Source organism: Psammomys obesus, unplaced genomic scaffold (genome assembly GCF_907164565.1).
Source record: "Psammomys obesus unplaced genomic scaffold, mPsaObe1.curated_primary_1811, whole genome shotgun sequence".
Classification (NCBI taxonomy): Eukaryota; Metazoa; Chordata; class Mammalia; order Rodentia; family Muridae; genus Psammomys; species Psammomys obesus.
The window spans coordinates 4242783-4264780 of NW_026585644.1; the positions used below are offsets into that span (position 1 = coordinate 4242783).

The window sequence follows — 21998 nt, forward strand, 5'->3', positions numbered from 1 at the left end:
ATTATTATTATTATTATTATTATTATTATTATTATTATTATTATTATTATTTTAGATGGGTATTCATGAATAAAGTGTCAGTCTTGCTTTTTTAAGAAAGTGATTTCTGGGAAAGGGCCAGTCTTAGTTACTAGTTAAACTTGTATCTTTCAAATTATACTTGAGAGTGGAAGGCGCTTACGAGTTCCCTAAAAGGAAGAAGCAGTCAGAGCAGGCGGGAAGCTGGGAACAGCCTGGGGATGGAGGCGGCCTTCCCTCCTCCGCTGGCCTCAAGTGAAGGCTTGCAGGCTTTGATGGCGTGTCTCAGCCAGGGGTCAGGGTTTACAAGCTTAAAATGTTTGGGTTTTTTTGTTGTTGTTTGTTTAGATTTATTTATTTATTATTTATACAGTATTCTGCCTGTACATATGCCAGCAGGCCAGAAGAGGGCACCAAATCTCATTATAGATGGTTGTGAGCTACCATGTGATTGCTGGGAATTGAACTCAGGACCTTTAGAAGAGCAGCCAGTGCTCTTAATCACTGAGCTATCTCTCCAGCCCTGGTTTGTTTTGTTTTAATCTTAATATTTATTTCTGGATTTATAGAATTGTTAATATAAATGAAAACCAGTTACAGAGATACACATGAGTAAGAGAGGTTGGAACTTGTGATAATAGGTCACATTGCCCTTAACCAGGGTTTAGATGTCAAAGTGCCTCCTGCCTGGGCAGATTGCCACACCCTGAAATGCAGCCATCATAACTCCTGCCGCTGCTCAGGTCTCCCTCCTGTCTTCTTGGTTCCCTTTGCAATGCAGTGCTTATTTGCATCATCTGATTCCACAGGTGTTTGGCTGAAACTTCCAAAATTTTCAATGTTGGTGAGGGTTTTTGGAAATTAATAACATATCCAGGGACCAACTATGTTTCCTTTCACCTTTTGCAAACTTGTTGACCTAACAGGAAGTTTGGAGGTGCATTTTTAAAAACATGAAAATGAAAAAATAAATTTGCTGTAGTCCATAAAGAGCTAACAAATGGCTTTTCATGTGGCCGGCTATATCTGCTTTTTGTTGAAGGAGAAAAATGATTAAATCCACATTAAGCTTTTTATATGCTCTGGATGTTGAAATTCAGGTTCTTATATACCCACATGCAGCTCTTTCTATATAGTGATTATAGCTACATCTGCTTTGTTCTAGACAATGATAGCTGCTGTTGATGATGGAGGATAATTTTTCGAGCGTTAACCTTTAACCTGATTATTGACATTCATCTTGTATGCCACGTGCACTATATAACATTTCACTCCAACTCCTTTAAATCGTTAACCTTCATGGGCCCCTCCAGAATTGTGGTTGTTTTTGCAAGTTTATACATAATTTTGTCGCCATTAAAAAACACCCAAGCTCATTTGTTTAATCCTCTTGAAGACCAGCACCTGTTCTTCAAGCTGTTTGCTTCCATTTTGATCTTTTATAATAGGAAACCTTTTTTGAAAGCAAGGTGACCTGGAAGATCGTTTGTTTCAGATAAAGTCATTATACTTACTTTTTCAGTAGCATCCTTTGGCCGATAGGGAAAGCAGCAACAGCCTATGATTCTAATAACTTAAAACACTGTGCAAAGTTTAATGCATTATCCTTTGCTGAACTTTCCTCCTCTGCTCAGAGTTTAGCCCGTGATGACAAAGAACTGCTCACTGTCTCTAGAATCTGCTGTTCTCTAACCCACTGCTTTGCATCTCTTCACTGAGCCTGCACTGTGCCCAGCCCCTGCCTCTTGGGCTCTCCTCCCTCCTGCCATCCACCATCTAGTCTTGCAGCCTGGAGTTGTTCTCTCTCCGTGTTCTGTTTACCAGCCTGCTGAGACACTTCCGTGTGTAATTTAAGAAGAAAGGATTGCTGAGCCGTGTGTTTAAACTGCTTGCCCAGATTTATGACACAGAACTACGAAGCTAACAACCAGAAATGCCGGCTTTGTATTAAAGCTCGGAACAAAAGTCAAAGAGAGTGTATTGTAGGGGCTATCATTATTTCAAAGAGAACATCAGAGCTTTAATTCTCATGGAAAATAATGCTTTTTCTTTCAGCGTAGGAAAGTAATTGTCTATTGCCTTAATTTTTCTGCAGTTCTGGAGAGATGGACTGGTCAGAAAAACTAAAAAACAAACAAAACAAACCTACTTTGCCCACCCACAAGCATGAGGTTCAGAGTTCGGATTCCTAGTAGTCGCGTAAGAGCTGAGTGAGACATGCTCCTGTTACTCAGATGCTGGGAGAAAACAGGGTGCCCAGGGATTGCTGGTCTTGCTAGTCCATGAACCCTAGACTCAGTGAGAGGCCCTGTCGCAAAAAGGAAGGTTGTAGAGCAACTGAGGAAGATCCTCAGTATTGACCTCTGACCTACACACACGCACACTTATACATGATTTATTTTCCGTATCTGCATATTAAAAGCTAGTAAGTTCATAATATCACTAAAGGTAATTTAATGTTAAAATTTTGTTCTCTGGGGTTGTGTCTCAGAATATTGTATACATAAAATTCCATAGGTACTTGTTCTTGTGTGTAGCCATGTTCGTGCACTTGGCCGTACGAGCATGTGCGGAAGCAAATGAAGAGCATTGGCTATCCTCTGTCACTTTCTTTTTTATGCCCTTAAGACCCGGTGTCTCCTTGAAGCTGTACCTCACAGCTGTTTGTGGTATGGTAGTGGCCACTGAGCACCAGCAGTCCTGCTGTTTCCCCTCTGCTCTCTCTCCAGTACCGGAGTAACAGGCACACAAAGCCACACAGCTTTCAGTGTAGGTTCTGGGAACCTGAACTTAGCGCCTCATGTTTGCATAGTAAGGGTTCTTACTCACCAAGCCGTCTCCCCAACCTCCAATGGCTTATATGTTTTTAATAAAAATGTTGTCTTAATAGTACAAAAATACCCTGACATTCAAATTTAAACTCTTCCAAGCTTATATTAGAAATTATTTCAATTAAAAATATGGATATGGGGGCTAGAGAGATGGCTCCACAGTTAAAAGTGCACACTGCTTTTGCAGTGAACCCAAGTTCAGTTGCCAGCACCCACATTGGGTAGGTCACAGCTGCCTGTAATCCAGTTCCAGGAGATCTCTTCTGGGGAGGTAGGTAGATAGATAGATACATAGATACATAGATAGGGCGATAGGAGATAAGTAGGTAGATAGAGTATAGGTAGATAGGACATAGATGATTGATAGATAGATAGTAGATAGGTATATACATAGATAGGTAGGTAGGTAGGTAGGTAGGTAGGAGGTAGACAGAGACATGAATAATATGTTCTCACAAGATGGTTCACTAAGTAAGGTACTTACCACCAAGCATGATGACCTCAGTTTGATCCCTGGGACCCACGTGGTAGAAAGAGAAAACTAACTCCTACAAGTTGTCCTCTGACTTCTACATGTACACACACACACACACACACACACACACACACACACACACACAGTAGATGTATGAAAGTCCTTTATATATAGAAACTTGATTGTGAAGTTAATGAATAATTTGCCTGTGTCACAGCCGAATTTTTTTTAAAAGGTAGAATACAGTGACAAATAATCATGGTTGTAATTATAATGTAACAACATTCCTGCTGTCAAGAAAAGAACAGAGGAGCTCCTGTCCCCTCCGGGTCCTTTTATCCTTTCCCCACTCTTCCACAAGGCTCCTTGTGCTCAGCCCAGTGTCTGACTGTGGGTCTCAGCATCTGTTTTGTTCCGCTGCTGGGTGGAGCCTCTCAGAGGACAGTCATGCTAGGCTCCTGTCTGCAAGCACAGCAGAGTATGTGACAGGGTGGCTCTCTCCCATGGGGTGGGTCTCAGGTTGGGCCAGTTATTGGTTGGACATTCGCTCAATCTCTGCTCTATTTTTATCCCTGCACATCTTGTAGGCAGGGTAAATTTTGTTTCTGAATCTCTAGAAACTACAATCTTTTGTACTACAGTACTGCCTACATGAAAGACCTAAAGGGGAGGCAGAGTAATGGATTGGAAGAAAACAAATGAGAAAAAGATAGTGGAGATAAGTGTAAGGAAAAAAGAAAACTCTAGAGCAGAAGGTTCTGAAGTTCCAGTGAATTACTCTGCTTTAATCGTAATTAATAAACTGTTCTGCCCTTATTTTGCATTAAAAAAAGAAGAAGAAAAAGAAAAGAGCAGAGGCGGAAAACAAGGGTGTTCCATCAGGATCCAAATGTTTTTGTACATGCTCTGAATCTTAGGACTTGAAGCCTGGAGCTTCGAGTCAAATTTCCTGAGTTCCCGTCCTCTCTGCCCTTGGAAAAGGCTACTTTATATACTGTATTTGTCTTTCTGGGTTAAGGCATGGGCTTTCTTAATAAGAGCAGACTACTGGTTTTATTTAGGGTGTGAGAAATTGTAGAGACCAATGGATTTGCTGAAGCAGAACTGTGTGGGAACTGACAGACCTTTCAGAGTGGTCGCCTGGTGAGGCTGTTCGCCAACTGACCAGCTTTTCAGAAGTGTGGAAATGGAGTTGAGTTGTCATGTGCTGGGATGACATTAAAATTCTTTATAATTTTTACCACTTAACAAAACTACCAGTAATTATGTGTGGACTTCAAGCAAGATGCCTATAGAAAAACAAGCTGTCCCGGGCCCAGGGATCTGACCAGCTGACCAGTCTTAGCCAAGAGGAAGACGTGATCACAGTCCCTGTGATCCACCCTGAGGTTCAGCTGCTCTAGCTGACTTTCTGGGTAAATACTGCTGAGAAAGGGGTATTCTTCTTGGTTGTCTTTTTCTTTCGGTTGCCGGAGCTTAAGTGTGCTTTGGGCTTCACTATTTTCTAAAACCATCCCATGTAGCTGCCCCTCCAGGCAGCTGTGAAAATAACAATTTGCCTGTGTTGGGTTTGTCCTTTTAAACTCTATTAAACAGTTCCTAAGCTTCCCTTTGAGTCCACTGTCAAACTTTCATTTGTAATCAGTCTTAAATTCTATCAATGAGACAGAGAACCCCAGGAAGGGACCCTGATTTCCCCAGTATCGTATGATGGTTCTACCTGGACTCTCCATAATTTCTGGCAACACTTTCCCCTGCGCTTTAATTCTTTTATTGGCAGAGAAAATGAACCTATTCCTGCACACTTGGATAGCATTATCTTGTCTAATGTAGATTTTCAGGGGACTTTCTCACTTTTAGAATTGATTCTCTTTGGTGTCTGTATTTTTCTGAGTCAGCACCTCCAAGACTTGGACATGGTGAATTTTAAGTAAAGCTGCATTATCTTTATACAGTTAGTAGTTTTATTCTTGGTGTATGGCAGTTATAGTTCTGGAAAATGGGGAGAGGCAAATCCCTGTAGTAAAACTAGCTACAAAGTGTGTTCTGGTATCGAAATGTTGTTTGTCGTGGCATTGCTGAAATGAAGTGAAATTGCGTGGGGAGGAACAGAGCTTCCCTGTTGACTTGGCTGCATTGGGTATGACAACAATGAAGTTGGCCAGTGCTTTGGCATCGTGGACATCGGTACGTACTAAGAAGGAACAAAGCTACTGGAACATAATACCCATAAGGTGGGGTTGTGATTTTTCCCTGCACCGTTCCAGAATCACACTTCTAATATGTGGGATAGCCCAGTTCCTTAACCCTACCCTCTCTCAGAATCTAAGGCCTGCTGTAGTCTAGAGGCTGAGTTGTGCTACCAGAAGTGGCCTTGTTCATCCAGTGTGTCCTACCCTAAAAATGCTGTTAGAGCCAGGTGTTTGCTCTCTAATACTGCATATGCATTCATGAAAAACTTTGCATTGTGAAAAATCACACACTGAATTTTTTCCTTATGAAGGAAATAGAAAAAAATGACAGCTCCCTAAGATCAGTGGGCCTTTGTGACAGAGAAGTCTGACTCAGTTAAGCCCGTGTTGTATGTACGTGCAGCTGGGTTTTTATATCCTTGGACTTTTGGATTCATACTCTGATCCTCACAGCGTAGTTCTTTGAGGGCTTTGCTTTCTTCTTTCCTTCCTCCCCTCTTCCTTCCTTTCTTCCTTTTCTTGCATCCCAACCACAGTGTCCTCTCCCTCCTCTCCAGCCAGTGCCCCCATCCACTCCTCCATTTCTCTTGAGAAAAGAGCAGGCCTCCCACACGGCGTATCAATTTGCTGTAAGACTCAGCACCTCCCCTTGTATGGAGGCTGGACAAGACAACCCAGAAGGAGGAAAGGGTCCCCAAAGCAGGCAAAAGAGTCAGAAGCAGCCCCTTTCCCCCACCATTAGGAGCCCCACGAGAAGACCAAGCTACACAACTGTAACATATGTGCAGAGGGCCTAGCTCAGTCCTGTGTAAGCTCCCTGATTGTTAGCTCAGTCTCTGTGAGCCCCTATGAGCCCAGTTGACTCTGTGGGTTTTCTGTGGTGTCCTTGACCCCTCTGGCTCCGACGCTCTTTCCCCACCCCTTCTGCAGGATTCCCCAAACTCTTTCTCATTTTGGCTGCAGGTCTCTGAATGTGTTTCCATCAGCTGTTGGGTGAAGCCTCTCTGGTGACAAGTGGCTAGGCACCAGTCTGTGAGTAAAGCAGAGCACCATGAGGAATCATTTTCTACCCTTGGTCTTTGGGCTATTCGGCCTCTGGGTCCTGGCCCTTCAGACAGTGTTGGGGAAAGCACTGTCTGGCGGATCTTAAGCTGAACCAGTCACTGGTCGGCCACTCCCACAGCTGTGTTGCCACCTCTTCCCCGGCACATAATGTAAACAGGACAAGTTGTAGGTCAGAGGTTTTGTGGCTGGGTGGCTGTCTCAGGCCCACAGCTGGAAGTCTTGCCTGGTGACAGGAGTGGCCAGTTCAAGCTCTGTGTCCCTGACTGCTAAGAGTCCTAGCTAGGGTCAACCCCTTAGATTCCTGGGAGTTTCTACTGCACTTCGTTTCTAGCTCGTCCCGGAGATAGGGCTGTTGCTTTCAATGAAGACTGTAGCTTTATCAAAATTAAGTATCTGGTCCAAAGAGTATAGATCTCTCTCAGTAAGATATGCACGCTCAGCTTACCTTCCGTAGGTGGCTTGAAGAAAATAGCAGTTTCTGAGGCTCCTCCTTGCCATAAGGAAGGGCTCCCTAGAAATTACCAGATTTTCTCCAATTATCTTTTGTGTTTACAGTGTATATGAAGCCAACTTTTATTAAGGGAGCAATATCAACACGTGAAGATTTATTTATCTACAAAATCTTTTTTTTTATTCAGTTTCCTGTCTATAAGATACACTTTTATTCATCACAAAGTACCACTTCTAAAATAACTGTTATCCACAAAGGTTTATCTTCTTTAGCTAACTTATAAAGTCTCATAATTGATCATAATAGGTTTTTGTTACAACGGTGGTTGTGGTTTCACATAAAACAAAGCCCTTCTATCCTAGAGAAATTGCATTAGAATCTCTGTATGAAAAACTCAGCATGTTTTGAGAGCTCCTGAGCTGATTCCTATGGACCATCATGGCTCAGAGTCGCTGCCTGAGAATCAAAATGACTAAAAGTATTCATTAGAGTGTCATTTTTAGTAAGGTTGCATTTAGACATCGTTACCTAAGTCAGTGCTAGTCAGATTAACTGCTGGCAAAATTCAGTGCTTATTGTCATATGAGTCATTTACAGAATGTGCTGTGTAGGTTGGCTGAAACACCTTTCAGAAATGTTTCATACCAGTTTTTGGTTCGTTTTTGTAATGTTGGCTGTAAATTATGGGAAAGGTGGCCCACTGAAATGCCAAGGCTGAAATCTGTTACATGTTGTTTATATTGTCTTTCATATTTTTAGAAGGGGTCTCGTGTACCCCAGGCTGATCTGGATAGCCCTGTGTATCCTACAGTCACCTTGAATATCTTGTCTTTCTGCCTCTACCCAAGTGCTTGGGTTCCCAGCCAGCACCCTCAGGGCTTGGTATGTGGGGTGCTGAACGTCAAACCCAGCACTGCTGCTCCCTGCACACACACCCTCCCCCCTCAGCCTGTCTTCCTGATGTAGTCAGCTACAGAACTGTGTTGTCATGGGCATAGGATTCGTGACATCAGACTTCTGGAAGATCGTGTGTCACAGAGATAGGACTTATGGTACTGAGACACGATGGATGAATAAACTGAAGAAAAATGTGCTTTCAGTGCTCTGAACATGACCAACTCTTCACTGTTCAGAAAAGCCCTAAAAGACTGTTCAGAACTAAGTCTGCATAAAAGCAGCCCAAATCCTAACAGATCCAAGTAACTTGAAAAAAGAGGATTTGTTTAAAATGCTATGAATAAGACCAGACCATTGCCCGGCTTCTCATTCACTGGGCTATGCCCGCCTTGTTCTACCTTTAGTGTTTTTTGATACTTTAAATTGTGTTGATATGGCTATGATCAGCTTCTGCCAGGAAACATGGGTTTCTAGAGCCAATCCAGCTCTGACATTTTCTTGGCTCTGTGGGGTCTTGCATAGCCCTTGCCTAGACATGTTGGTTGTTAAACATTTATTATATTGTGGTATATGCTGAATATCAACTATAACCTTAAGTTTTTATCTTAAAAAAAAAAAACAAGACTAAGAAATAACTTATTATTCTTGGATGTGTTTAGAGCCTTACTCTTTATTATACTGCTTTATTATGAAGAAGACTGTTACCATGAGGCCTGTTACTGTTTCAACAATTAAAACCCTTGGGGTCAACCATCAGCATATGTAGCTAGCGCAGACTAGTCCAGCAGACAGGCTCATGGTCTAGCTCTACTACAGTAGTGACAAGCATCGTCCAAAGTGAGGCTGAAGTAATCCTTGCTAACAGTGACTTCTCAAAACAGAGCAAAGAACTGGTGTGAATTATCTTAAGTTTAGAATTGGTATGGCATTTGCTGAATAAGGTGGTAAATTTTGCTTGCCTAAAGAGTAGAGAATATAGCCTCTGAAAAATATACTCAACGTAGATATTGATTTGAAAGCAGGACTTGACCTAATTCTAAATTATGAATGTATTTAGGACATAAGCTAGAGAAATGTACAGTCAGCAACAAAACAAAGAATCTTCTCTTTAGTAAAGGAGCTAACAGTATTTCCACAGAAAGATGTTTTACATAGAGATTGATCTCCCCACGTGTTCTCAAACAATGTAAACAAGCAATATGCAGAACTTCTGTGAAAGTCTGTTAATTATTAATGTCGAGGCTTTTTAGAGCCTGGAAGTTATTCCTTAACTGTTTTTATAAAAATAACTGATTGTCTAAAGAGTTACTCATGTTAATGAATCAAGACACCAGCACTAAAATAAAAATATGACTTAGTCATTTAATTTTGAAAATAGAGATATGTTAGTCCCCCAAAATTATGATTCTATCCAAACCACTAATTATACTTAAAAGAGAGCATCAGGTAGGTAATTTACAATTTTCTAGCTGCCAGCCCATCTCATTAAAATATTAACTAGAATACTAATTCTAAAGTAATTTCCTGTCAAATTGAATAAATTAAATGACACAGAACACACCCTCTGCGGATGTGGGTGAAGTCTCTGGGAGGCCTACACTCACTTGGAAAGCATATGTAAGAGGGCCAGTTAACAAACCAGATTTTTCTCAGTGACAATTGCCTTTGTCTTCCTGTTCATCCTTGCCTCATTAGAGTTGAGTAAATAAATAAGAGGAGTTGCCACCTTCTCTGTCCATTCCTGCTCCAAAGCCTTTGCTTCTCCATCTCTTCTCTTACACTGGTCATCTGCCATTGCTGGCTGTAAGTTTTTATGACTAATAACATTTGCCATTAATTAAGGTTAAGATTTTAATGTCTGCCGTTGCTTATACAGTTTTACCATTGAGAAGTCATTCTGTGTTCTACTAATAAAGGGGAGGTTACAGAAAACAAAACAAAATGAACAAACAGAATGAAAAGGTATTGTGGCCCAAGCCTGCCCTGTAGAAGTGAAGGCAGGAGGATTAGGAGTTCGGGACTGCCCTGACTAAAGGAAACCTGTCCAAAATAAAGTAAAATAAAAAATAAAAGCAGAGGCAAAGGAAGGTAATAGCTAAGAATTTAACACCCATAATGTATTAAAATGTGTCACACATCCAGCTTTGAATTCAGTGCCTCAGCATCCCTGGCACTGCCCTATTAAAGTGAGAGTGATAATCTTATTTCAGTGCTTCAGCATCCTGGCTATGCCCTATTAAAGTGAGAGTGATAATCTTAATTTAAATGCTTGCAAGTATTTTTGAAAGTGTAGAGTAGGAGCAGCAGAGGAAGTATCTTAGATGTGAAAGAATATTTAATGTAATTATATAATATATGGTATGATCCTTCATCTACTTTTAGAATCAGAGTCTCTTGTTGACAGTGAGCATTCCAGTAGGAGAACTTACTTCTAGGGAAATGAATACACTTATTCATGTGTGTGTCTTGAAGCATGTTTTAGAAGTGGCAGAACTGGTGTACAACTCAGATGCTGACCATACTGTAAGGGCTGGTTTTCCTACAGTTTATTTCCTTTAAAATGCCATGGGTTTGTATGATTCCCAGCAGCTGCTGCTTTCTTGTTATTCTTGCATTGATCAAGTAGATAGGACTAGTTCCCCCTTCTAGAGAGAATTAAAATAGGGAGGTATTATGTGTTACCCAGGAACATGGATACTCGATAGCCATGTTCATTATTTGTTGCTGTGAACACATAGGTGACAAGAAGCTCCTTAAGGGAGGAAGCTTCCTTTGTCTCACAGTTTGAGGTACAATCCATCATGAAAAGGACACCTGTTGGCAGGACTGGCGGGGCCCATGGCAGTGAGGGCGTGAGGCTGCTCCCTCACATCCGTATAGAGCAAAAGCAGAGAACGGGGACTACCAGTGAGCCGTTTGCTTTCTTCTGGTCCTGTCTGGTCAGTGCTGGACTTCAGCCCATGGAGTGCTGCCACCCACATCAGGCTGAGCCTCCCCTGCCATAAGTCCTCTCTGTAAACACCTCACAGACACTTTTTTAAAAAAATCCTATTTTATTTTTTTTTATTTGTATGTTTAGTCTGTGCATGTATTCATCATGTGAACATGTATCCACATGCCTGCAAAGGTCTCAGATCCCTGAGACTGGAGTCACAGACTGTGGTGAGATGCCTGGCATGGATGAGAGGAACCAAACTCCTGAACTTAGAGAAAACAGCAAGCACTCTTACATCCTAACTGCTGAGCACCTGCTGTTCTGTGTCTCTGTAGTCCTGGAGCGTTTCTCCGTCCAATTGAGTTAACAAGCACAATTAGTCATTATAATATAATCTAAGAAATGAAACCACCATCAAATTTTGTTTCCTATTTTGTTTTATCCAAAGTTGCCTGAGGTTAAACCGCACGGTGGAGGGGGGGGGGAGTTAGTCACTATATTTTTACCCTTAGGAAGTTTTGAAACTAAAAACAAATGTGCCACAGAAGAAAAAGAGAAGCCAGAGTTTGGGACTGGGACTGTAAGTCACTCTGTTGGTATGATACTGGAGAGGATGATAGTCAGTGTCATCTAAAATACCCTGTCTAATCATAGTGAGTGGAAAAGAGGTTTCCCCTGCTCTCTGAGTTCACACACAAGGCCGCCTTCAGCAGCATCTGAATGTGGTGATAGTTGTGTGGACAAAAAGAAGAGATGACCTGGAACCCCTGCACAGGTGTAGCCCATGGCAGTTCAGTGTCCAAGTGGGTTACATAGTAATGTAAAGAGGGACTGCCTCTGACATAATCTGATTGGCCTGCTCATTGATCACTTCCCCCTGAGGGGGGAGCAGCCTTACCAGGCCACAGTAGAGGACAATGCAGCCACTTTTGATGAGAACTGATAGACTAAGATCAGAAAGAAGAGGAGAACTTCCCCTATCAGTGGACTTGGGGAGTGACATGCATGCAGAAAGGGGAGGGAGGGTGGGATCGGGAGGGGAGGAGGGAGGGGCTTATGGGGGGATACAAAATGAATAACGTGTAATTAAAAAAAAAAAAAAAAAAAAAAACAGATCTACAAATAGCCAGCTTCGCTACCCATCCTAGCAGAATGTGGTAGATGCACAGTGCTTTGGGACCACGTAAGAAAGAAATCCGGGTATTACTAAACAGATTGGCCTTGTTGATGGCTTTGATATTAAGGCAGGATTTTTGCCACATGTTGTCATTCCCCTTTGCTCTCAATGATACGAACGTATAAACTGAGCAAAACTAGCTGCTTCAAGTGCTTGCCACCTTGACCTTCCTGCAATAATGGATAGACTGTAACCTAGGATTACAAGCCAAGTAAACCTTTTTCCCCTAAAGTTGCTCTTGTCTGGGTATTTTCATCTTAGCCTTAAGAAACAAAAATAAAGGACCAACTGTCCATTGATCTCTAAAATAAGCCTGTGTGTGTGCTTTTATGTTTCTCTCACCTACTACAGCAATGGAGAGCCATTAAAAACACTGTTCACGTACATGTTAAAAATAAAAATAGTGAACATGCTGACCTAACACTCTGTACATTATAGTACATCAAGTAAAGGAAAAATAGAAACAGGATTTGTGGTAATTAAACTTTTTATAGTCCTCCTCAACCATCTTTCAAGGAAATTCTACATGTATATAATCTTAAACACCTTCACACTGGACCCACAAACCTCAGAGAATATAAACCACATGTGTGTCTATTTACCCTGACTTCTGAACTAGTCTGTGAAACCTGATAAGACTAAGCAGCTCCTCCTGGTGATTTCAATTAGTTAAACACACTAGAAACTTGATGGCCACTTGCTGCACGCATGCTGAGAGCTTAGTGGCCACAGGTGTGGGGGCCTGCAGTTTGGATAAGCTCTTTGTAACTCTGGCTGATTCGGACAGCCACTCCAGGTAGGCCCGGGACTGTTCCGTGATCCTATAGTTCCTATCTTATATCTTAGGAAGTTGTCTATGACGCTAGTTCTGAGTCGTCTCCACATTTAAGATGAGTGGAGATTACCTGATATCAGCATCGTCTCTGAGGCTTATAAATCCTTCAACTTCCCTTTTGTGTACATTAAATATATTGTGGCTTTCCCCTTATTTCTTACTATAATGTGCTACAGAAATGTCAAAGGTATACAAATACCAGCTTACATAGGAGTAGAGTGGGTTTGATTTGGTTTAGGAGCCCAGGCTCCCCTGTTTGTTACCTCTGTGTTGAGGAACTGGTGTTTTTAATCAGCCCACAGGAATTTCTAGTATATACATCACTACAAACAATGCCCATCTCAGATATACAGGCATGCTCATTGTCAGGAGAAATAAGAAGTTAAGCTTTTGAGCAATTCATGTTTTTCTATGTACTGGCTAACTTTTTGTCAACTTGACACAGGATAGTCATCTGGAAGACAAAAGCTCGACTGAGAAAGTGCTTCTTAAACTGGCCTGTCATCGAGTCTGTAGGGTATTAGTGATTGACGTGGGAGGGCCCAGCCCACCTTGGATAGTGCCATCCCTAGGCAGGTGGCCAAAGCAGGCTGAGCAAGCCAGTAAGCAGCACTCTTCCATAACCTCTGCTCTGTTCCTACCTTCTCCTTTCTGCCTTGAGTTCACCTCTTGATGGATTGCAATGGGAACATGCAAGCCAGATAAACCCTTTCTTCCGCAGGTTTATTTTGGTCATGGTCTTCATCACAGAAATAGGAAGTAATAGGACACTGCATCCTAATAAAACTTTGCTTGCTTGCTTTTCAAACAATAGACTCAGCTTTTACGAGGTTGAAAGCATAACACCCATATCCTTTGTTTTCTGCCAATTTCTTCATTTAACCCTTCATTTAACAGTCGTTTTCCAGGGGAGTATTCTGGGTAATGGAAACAGGTTGGGAGATGTAGCTTTGTCATTGTCACTCAATAGTGCTAATGGCCCAGTCCTCTGGTTTTCCTTCAGTTGCTTGACTTTTCTTCTTTTCAGGTTTTCTGTTAACTTGGCCTTAAATCTGTTGCGTGAACACACCCACACAACAGAATCTAAACTCACAGTACTGGTAACTGTGTGCACATAGCTGTGCAGCACATGGCCCCAGCCCTTTCATCCACACGCCCAGCACAGGCCCGGGAGACTCCACAGCTGGCTCCCTGCTCCTCACCGCCACCATTCCGTGTGCTCCTGTCAGTCTGTCCACCTTTACATAGACTTACATAGTGCTCACCTTTCTGTTCTGGTTTGTGTCACTTAACTGTGCCTTCAAGATTTATCCTCCATGCTGTAGCATAGCATGGATTTCTACCCTCTCATTACACTCGAGTATACCACAGCCCACACATGGAGTTCAGAAGACAGATTTTGTGAGTTGGTTTTCTCCTTCCACAATATGGGCCTGAGGGGACAAACTCAGGTTATCAGGCTTGGAAACAAGTTAGCTGCTTTGCCATCTCTAAGGCCCTGAACTCTTTTTTTTTTTTTTTTTTTTTTTTTTTTTTGAGGCTGAGTCATGTTCACTGAATTGACCTATTCTCAGTTATTTTTACCTCTTTGTTACTATGTTTAACACTTGCGGGCATCTTTGAGATCCTATCTTCACTACTTCAGGATAAATGGATAAATAAGCACAGGCAGGAAGACAGAGACCCTGAGATCAGTACATTTACAGTGGTTTCTGGAACCATTAAACAGGTTGCTTGTTTGGTTTGTTTTTCTTTTTCTAATGGACATCATAAAACAAGCTTAAAACCCTGTCTCATGTGGTTTTGATTTCCCTAATAATAATATTGAGGCCTGCTTTATAGACCTGTTGGCTATTTATTTATCTTCTTTGGAGCATCTGCTCCAGCGCCTTGGCTGGCTTTTATCTGAGTTCTGTTTTGTTACTGGGTTGAGGGGCTTCTTGTCAGATATCACCCCCTTGTTGTGGACTGCTGCCTTTGCAAGTGGCGCTTCAGAGCACAGCCCTTGAGTTATCCCAAGGCAGGAGATTTGAATGGCACATTTCCATGGCTGCCATAGCTACTAAATCAGACTCTGTCTAACAGAATCACAGTGTGACTCACATAGGAGTTCCACTTGAAGAAACACTATCGGAGACTAATCATTTGACATTTCAGGGCTCGTATCCTAAATCAATAAAGCCCTCAATACTCAGCATAGGATCTCTTCAAAATTCACCTTCCCGGAGATGGAGGTTTTGTTTTTGTTTTTCACATAGTTCATCTGAACAGTTAATGTTCAGAGTGAGAACTAAATCAGAGAGCTTGTTCACATACATATGAAGTAAGTTTGGGGCCCAAGCAGAATTTCTAAGATGCGTTTGGCTTTTTTCTGAAAGGAGCTGGATTTACAGATATTCCTTCTGTTTTTTAAGATTTAAAGCCTACATAGCAATGGGTTATATGTTGCTGTATCTGTTGTCTTTTTACCATGCAATAAAATGTAGCTGTGATACGCTGGGGTTAAACAAGCTGTTTGACAGGGGACGGGAGTTACATCTATTGACCAACCGCTTGGTGTTTGGGAGAATAGCTTGTCTTGCCTTGCCGCCTAATCTGTAGGCTGTTCCAGCGTTGAAGGTGCCATACTTCCTCCTGAGCTCAAGACACATTGTTACTGCTGAGTCACTGGTTTCTGGGGACCTGTGTGTGGCCTACTACTTGGTAAAACTGAGCTTCCTCTATGGGAACTGAGGGCTAAAGTCAGTATTTTTAAAAAGATCTCTAATACACAAGACCCTGGGTTTGACTCCCAGCACCAGAAAGAAAAAGACATCTACAGGAAACAGTGCTCTCAGTTAAAAATACTTGCTCGGCTCTCAAACGGGTAGTCAGGCCCAGGTCTGTTCACTGTGCTTCCAAAATGCCACTTGCTGTTTGCTATAAGGTATCCTTCCATCCATGAAGAGTATTGTTTAAAGTTAAAATCCAATAAAATGTAACATACCAAGGTTGGGCAAGGGTTTCAGATCAGTCTCAACAAAAGGACAAAGTAAAAATGGACAAATGATGACTGCTACACTAACTAATGCTTGTTTCTAGCTTAGAATTCATTTCCATTTCTAATCACTACTAATTGCCATTGTGCCTGTTATGCCAGGGCCCCAGCACTAAATAAAGATCAAGCTGTAAATGCAGCTGGACTACCCTTAATTCCAAGGGAAAAAAAAAAAAAGTTCCACTAAAGACAGGCACAGGTGTTCCCTAAAATGGGACTTTCCTAGAAACTTAACAGCAGAACTCAAGTTCAAAGGACCTCTGGCCTGTTATTCATTCCTTCATGTCTTCATTTAACAAACATTTGTCAAATTCCAACTTTGTTCCAGCCACTGTAGTCTATATAAGACATAAAAATAAGCCCCTGACCTTGAGTTTACAGACAAACATAGCAGTAGAGATACATGTGTAAATAACTGATACAGCAGGCTTAGGGTTTCTGTCTCTGAACGAAGCACTATGACCAGAAGCAAGCTGGGGAGGAGATGGTTTATTTGGCTTACACTTCCGTATCACTGTTTTTCATCAAAGAAAGCCAGCACAGGCACTCAGTCAGGGCTGGAACCTGGAGGCAGGAGCTGGTGCAGAGGCCATGATGGTGCTGCTTACTGGCTTGCTCCCTGTGCCTTGCTCAACCTGCTTTAGTATAGAATCCAGGACCACTAGCCCAGGGGTGGCCACACCCACAGTGGGCTGGGCCCTCCCCCATGGATCACTAGTTGAGAAGATGACTTACAGCTGGATTGCATGGAGGCGTTTTTTCAGTTGAGGCCCCTTCCTCTCTGATGACTCTAGCTTGTGTCAAGTTAACACAGAACCAGCCAGTGCACTTCCCGAAGAGAGTGGTTATATTCCCTCTCTTCCTGTTCCCTTTTTCCCTCACTCCCAGTGGCCAGTCAGTAACCAAGAAGTCTTAGGTTACTGTTTATACTCTCTTCTTCCTTCTGCCCACCCCTCCAGCCCTCAGACTTAGACATCTGTACTATTCTTTCAGGTAAGTCTACCTGTCTTGAGAATTGCCCCTTTCTAACCCACTCGTACCAGTTACAACATCAAAATGGAATGGGGGCATGGGCAGGGTAGGAACAGCAGGAGAATGAATGTAAACGAAATAAAATGACATGTATGAAAATGTGACAGCAAATCTAATTCTTGGCATACTAACTTAATAGTTAAAAAAAATAAAACTCTAAAATTACAAGTAAGTAAATAAATGGTGTGCAGATATGGCTCTGCCTCCTCTAAGGAAAGGACTTCCTCTGTAGCATTATATACTGATCACATGTGCTCAAGCTCCGGCCAGAGTGTGGGTCCACGTCCTCTCTCTAGCAAGGAGCAGCAGTCAGCACTAGCTCAAAGAGCTCTTTAGTGCCCTTGTGTATAAGGTAGAGATCAAAATGGAAGCCCTTTGTTAAGAGTCAGTGGACTTGGAGAGGGGAATGGGAGGAAATGAGGGTAGGAAGAGATGAGGGAGGGGGCTTCAGCTGGGATACAAAGTGAATAAACTGTAATTAATATAAAAATAAAAATTCAACTAAAAAAATAATAAATGTACCTGGGTTTAAGCCAGAAAAAAAAAAAAGAGTTGTTGTGAGGGTTGGTTGAGTTAAGCTTCCCGTTTGACAGGGTGTTCCACAGCATGATGGTGCTAGTCAGGTGGACATCAGATCTGTTTGGTGTCAAGGACTTCCCTTGCCACCCAGGATCAACCATGGAAGGGGCAAAGAGGAGACAAGTAGGGAAATGAATTACTCCAGACAGTGCTGTTACCATGTTAGCAAGGCACTAAGTGGCCAGAGTCAAATCCTGTATAAAAGTATTCTGTTGGATCAATTTGTTCTGAAGTACATAGTAACTCCAGTTCCTGTATTCACTCAGTCATTCCCAAGCCACAGGTTCTTCAGATTGACTTTCCCATCCATGATTTCACTCCTGTCCCATTGCTGTGACAGGTGATTCTGTTTCAGTACATGTGAGTTTTGTGTCTTTTCACTCAGGAATAACTTGAGGAAATGAAAAGCTACGCATAGCCATAAAAAGGGAAGAACAGGAGCCACAGAAGACCAGGGTTTACAGAGAGTCTCTGAGGAAGAAAGTGTGGGATACTGAGCCTGGAACAAAAACTGCCAGTAGAGGTGGTATCAGGACACTTGGGAATGCACATAAATTCAAAGTGGCTTATAAATACATACACATTCAAAACAGCATTGAAAGTAGGTGTTAGAGAAGAATTCAAGTTGGAAAATGTCGTTGGGTACTGAAAGCGGAATAATGTGTTTGAGTTCAGGCTGAACCGTATTCATAAAATACTACTTTTAACTTTTCCCACCTCAGTTCTGTCATCTGGAAGCTGGACTTAGGATAACTTAGGATAACTTATTAAGATTGAGGGAACGCCCTGCCGGTGATTGACCAGCAGGAAAGTCCCCCAAACTCCATCCTGATCAGGGTGATGGTTGCTGTTTCTATATGCTTGCTTTCAGACAGAATGAATTTACAAATACCCCATCAAACTTGGGAAGAAGAATGTGCTGCACATCTCCTTGCCCTCAGCACTTTAGCCAGTATCTGTTAACCTGTACCTCTGGATATGCTGCCTTGGCTGTCCTGGCAGGCAGAGGACTGCCAACAGCTTTTTCATTAATAGTGCTTCCATAGTGCTTGCATATTTTAAATACTCTCCCTGGTCCATGTTTACCCAATACCATCTCTTGGTACTAATACAGAATTTTATGAACTTATGAGCAGTTTAATTTATTAGAATTAAATCTGGCTAGTGTGTGGGAGAACGGTGTACTAAGTCTCCTCCTCCGGGACACTCCCTGCCCCGCTGCTCTGTGAACCTTCCCGCTTCTGGCTTTCCCTGAATGTCCTCTGCCTGTTCTCTTTAGGCTGTTAACTCACTCGTACCTTCTTACAAGCTGTGAGCACTCTAGCCTGGATGGCCGGGCTCATCCCGTGCAGTATGGAACAGAGCACCCACAGTTGCAGCTCCACAGGAGGCGTTTGTGACGTAGTGATGGAGTGCTAACATCTGTGTGACCTAGCTGACTTTAATATCACTCAATTAAGAGTGACTTAAATTATGGGATAAGAGTAAAAGTAAGAAATAAAATGTAACAAGACAATATTGGTATTAACCTAGCTCCAAAATTCCTCTGCAGACGCTCTCTTTTGTAATACTAGGATGTGGTGACACCTCACGTGGGTCAAGCGAGCTCTGCATCTTCAGCTCTAGCAGGATCTCATTACGCTGCCTGTGCTGGCTGGCCTTGAACTTACTCTGTAGTCCAGCAACATTTGAACTTGGGATCTACCTCAGCCTCCTGCCTAGCTATTGTAGGCCTGCACCACCAGGCCCAGCAGTTATGCCTTTCTGAAAAAGTTTCCTTTCGTTCTGCAAACGCAAAGGCTGAACCCCAGTTTCCTTTGGCAGTTACTACCCACTTGAGATGCCAGGCCCTGGCTTCCACCTTGGAAGACTAAAGCGAGGTCCTGACACAACCGCCTCAGTTTGAGCCTTAAAATCAAAGACACAAAAGCACTTGAAGATTCTGTGGGTGATAGAAGGAAAAGGAAAGTGTTCACTGTGTATGTACTGTCCGCCACTTGTCTCACAAAAGCTTGCTTGTGATGCTCCTTGTGTAATGAGCCAATGACAGACAGAACACAGAGGCTGCCACCTCGGACTCGGAGTACATGCTGTTCTAAGCCACTGTAGGAGGTGTGTCTCTTCCATAGCATGTGATTAGAGATAAGAAAGTTTTCAGATGTGTTAGAAAAAGCCTGGCATGAGCTGTGTGGTGGCTCACTGAGTCACGTGGTCACCCGGGACCCTAGCCCAGCTGTTGTTACTGTTTCTACTTGCTAGTCCTCAGAATTGCAGCCACTGGCCAGGACCTAAGCAGAACATTTCACCAGCCACCTTGACAAGGCTTCTGCCATCCGGGCAAAGAGCGGGCTGTGGGCTCTCCTGCAGTATGGCTGTAGCTGGGCTTAAAGTGGCAGTAAGGGTCTCTGTGCTGCTGTGTCTTTTTATTAAAATATGTAAAATGTCTTCAGGCTCCTCTCGGTGCAGGAGGCAATAACTCATCCATGTGAAGTCTAAGTTGGTTTCAGCTTTTCTTTCTTCCTCTTTCGTGCCTCTCACAGACGGTAAAGACTGTATCCTGGAGCCGCTTTCCCTGCCAGAGAGTCCAGGTGGCCCCACCACTTCAGAAGGGCCTCCATCTGTGCCTTGTATTTTCTGTGAAGAACATTTTCCTGTGGCTGAACAAGACAAACTTTTGAAGCACATGATTATTGAGCATAAGACTGTCATAGCTGATGTGAAACTGGTTGCAGATTTCCAAAGGTAAATTTTGGTTTTGTCTATAAAATAATTAAATTCGTTCTTGACTAGAGGATAGTATAGTCTACAGAGGAAGTAATCTCTACAGATATATGGAAGGTCATGTTTGGGGGTGTCTTAGAATGTTTTTATTTCCATCTTTTATTTCTGAGCATGGAAACTGTGATTAATTAGAACCTCATAGTGGGTGTTGACTCAGATGATTCCCGAGAACATATTATTTGGAGACTATGAGAGGGCTATGTCCCACTAGAAAGGGGAGCGTGGCCTCCCGCGTTGCAATTCCAGTGCAGCCTGTCTCTCATGTCACTCATGTCACTGCCAGGGAGAACCACAGTCTTGCTGTATTGCTAGCAGTGGAGCACACTATGTCAGCAGGCAAGCCTGTCCTGCAGGGCCAGCCTAGCAACCTGGTAGCCTTGTGACATGGGACAAGCACTGCTCTCTGCCCTCAGGTAGGAGTAGCACTTGCTGCCTGTCTGATATATGGGAGCCAAAATGTATCTGTATTTTGATTGTCAATGAAATTGCAGTCTTTCAGCTGTAGCTTCGGTCTTTAGTGGGCCTTTATACTAGTCTGAAAACTAATTATCATTTATTTAAAAGTTTTAGCTTTTAAGAAAATTTCATTCAAGTTTCCATATTACCTAGATTTGTAGAAAGACAGTTTGTCTGAATTGGAATAGCCAGCATTCCTGCAGGAATAATCCAGCTGTTCTGTTTCTGACGTCCTTCCCAGCTGCCTGATCCCAACACAGAATGTACATGGCAAGCCTCTGTGTCTGTATGGGGCCTAAAGCCATCATGTACGGTTTTTTTTTCACTAGACTTTGATGTTGCCTGGCCATAGGCAAGGAAATGTGAATGATGTGTGTCACCAACTGGTAAACTAATTTTTTGCATATTTTCAAGACCAACACATTGTGCTTCTCCTCATTTGTTATTTTTATTTTTAAATTATTCTTTATTTTTAAATTAGAAATGGTCAGGGTGATTGTTTTGGCAGTATTGTGGGAGCTTTCCTAAATATAATACTTTTTTCAAGATGTATACAAATCTGTTCATTTAAGACCCTTCTTAAGCTAGACAACTTCCAGTTCTTTTCTTCCCCCAAGTAGCTGTGACAAGAATATTAAATGGGTGTGTCTTATTTTACTCATCTTTTCTTTGTTATAAAATGATTTGTTTACTCTTATACCATATAAACAAAAATTTCTTTGCTCCTGTAATCATCTGTCCATGAGTTTCTTTCTTTCTGCCTGCTGTTTACAAACACCCAGGCCCTGGGATACTGTGCCCTACCTGCGCTATAGTACTTAGTCAGCGATAATAATTCACTTGCAAGTGAGTCTCACAAGGGCCGGACAACTCTAAGTTCAGTTTCGTGTCCCTGAACAAACACTGCTCCTGATTAACACATTATTAGTACCAGCTATTAGTTTGAGGATGTGGCCACTGTACAGAAACACAGCTGCCTCCGGTTTCAGCTCACTCCTTACGCTCACTCCACAAGGAGAAAGATGTTCGGACTTTTCATTAGAAAGTAAGTCACGGCTGGGTGTGGTGGCGCACACCTTTAATCCCAGTGCTCTGAGAGACAGTGGCAGGCAGATCTTGTTTACAAAGTGAGTCCAGGACAGCCAGGTCTACACAGAGAAACCGTGTTTCAAAAAAAACACAAACAAAAAAGAAAGAAAAGAAGTTACAGTAGTTCAAAAGGTGGACCTAGGGTCCA

At 42.4% G+C, this 21998-nt stretch overlaps 1 protein-coding gene across 1 annotated transcript in view; it reads left to right on the plus strand.

Moving 5' to 3' along the window:
* Positions 1 to 21998, plus strand: part of Znf277 (zinc finger protein 277) — a 96385-nt gene that overhangs the window by 29112 nt on the left and 45275 nt on the right. Inside the window, exon 2 of the mRNA XM_055624132.1 lies at positions 20065 to 20266. Within this exon, the coding sequence (XP_055480107.1) occupies positions 20065 to 20266 (202 nt within the window). The remainder of the gene's footprint in view (positions 1 to 20064; positions 20267 to 21998) is intronic.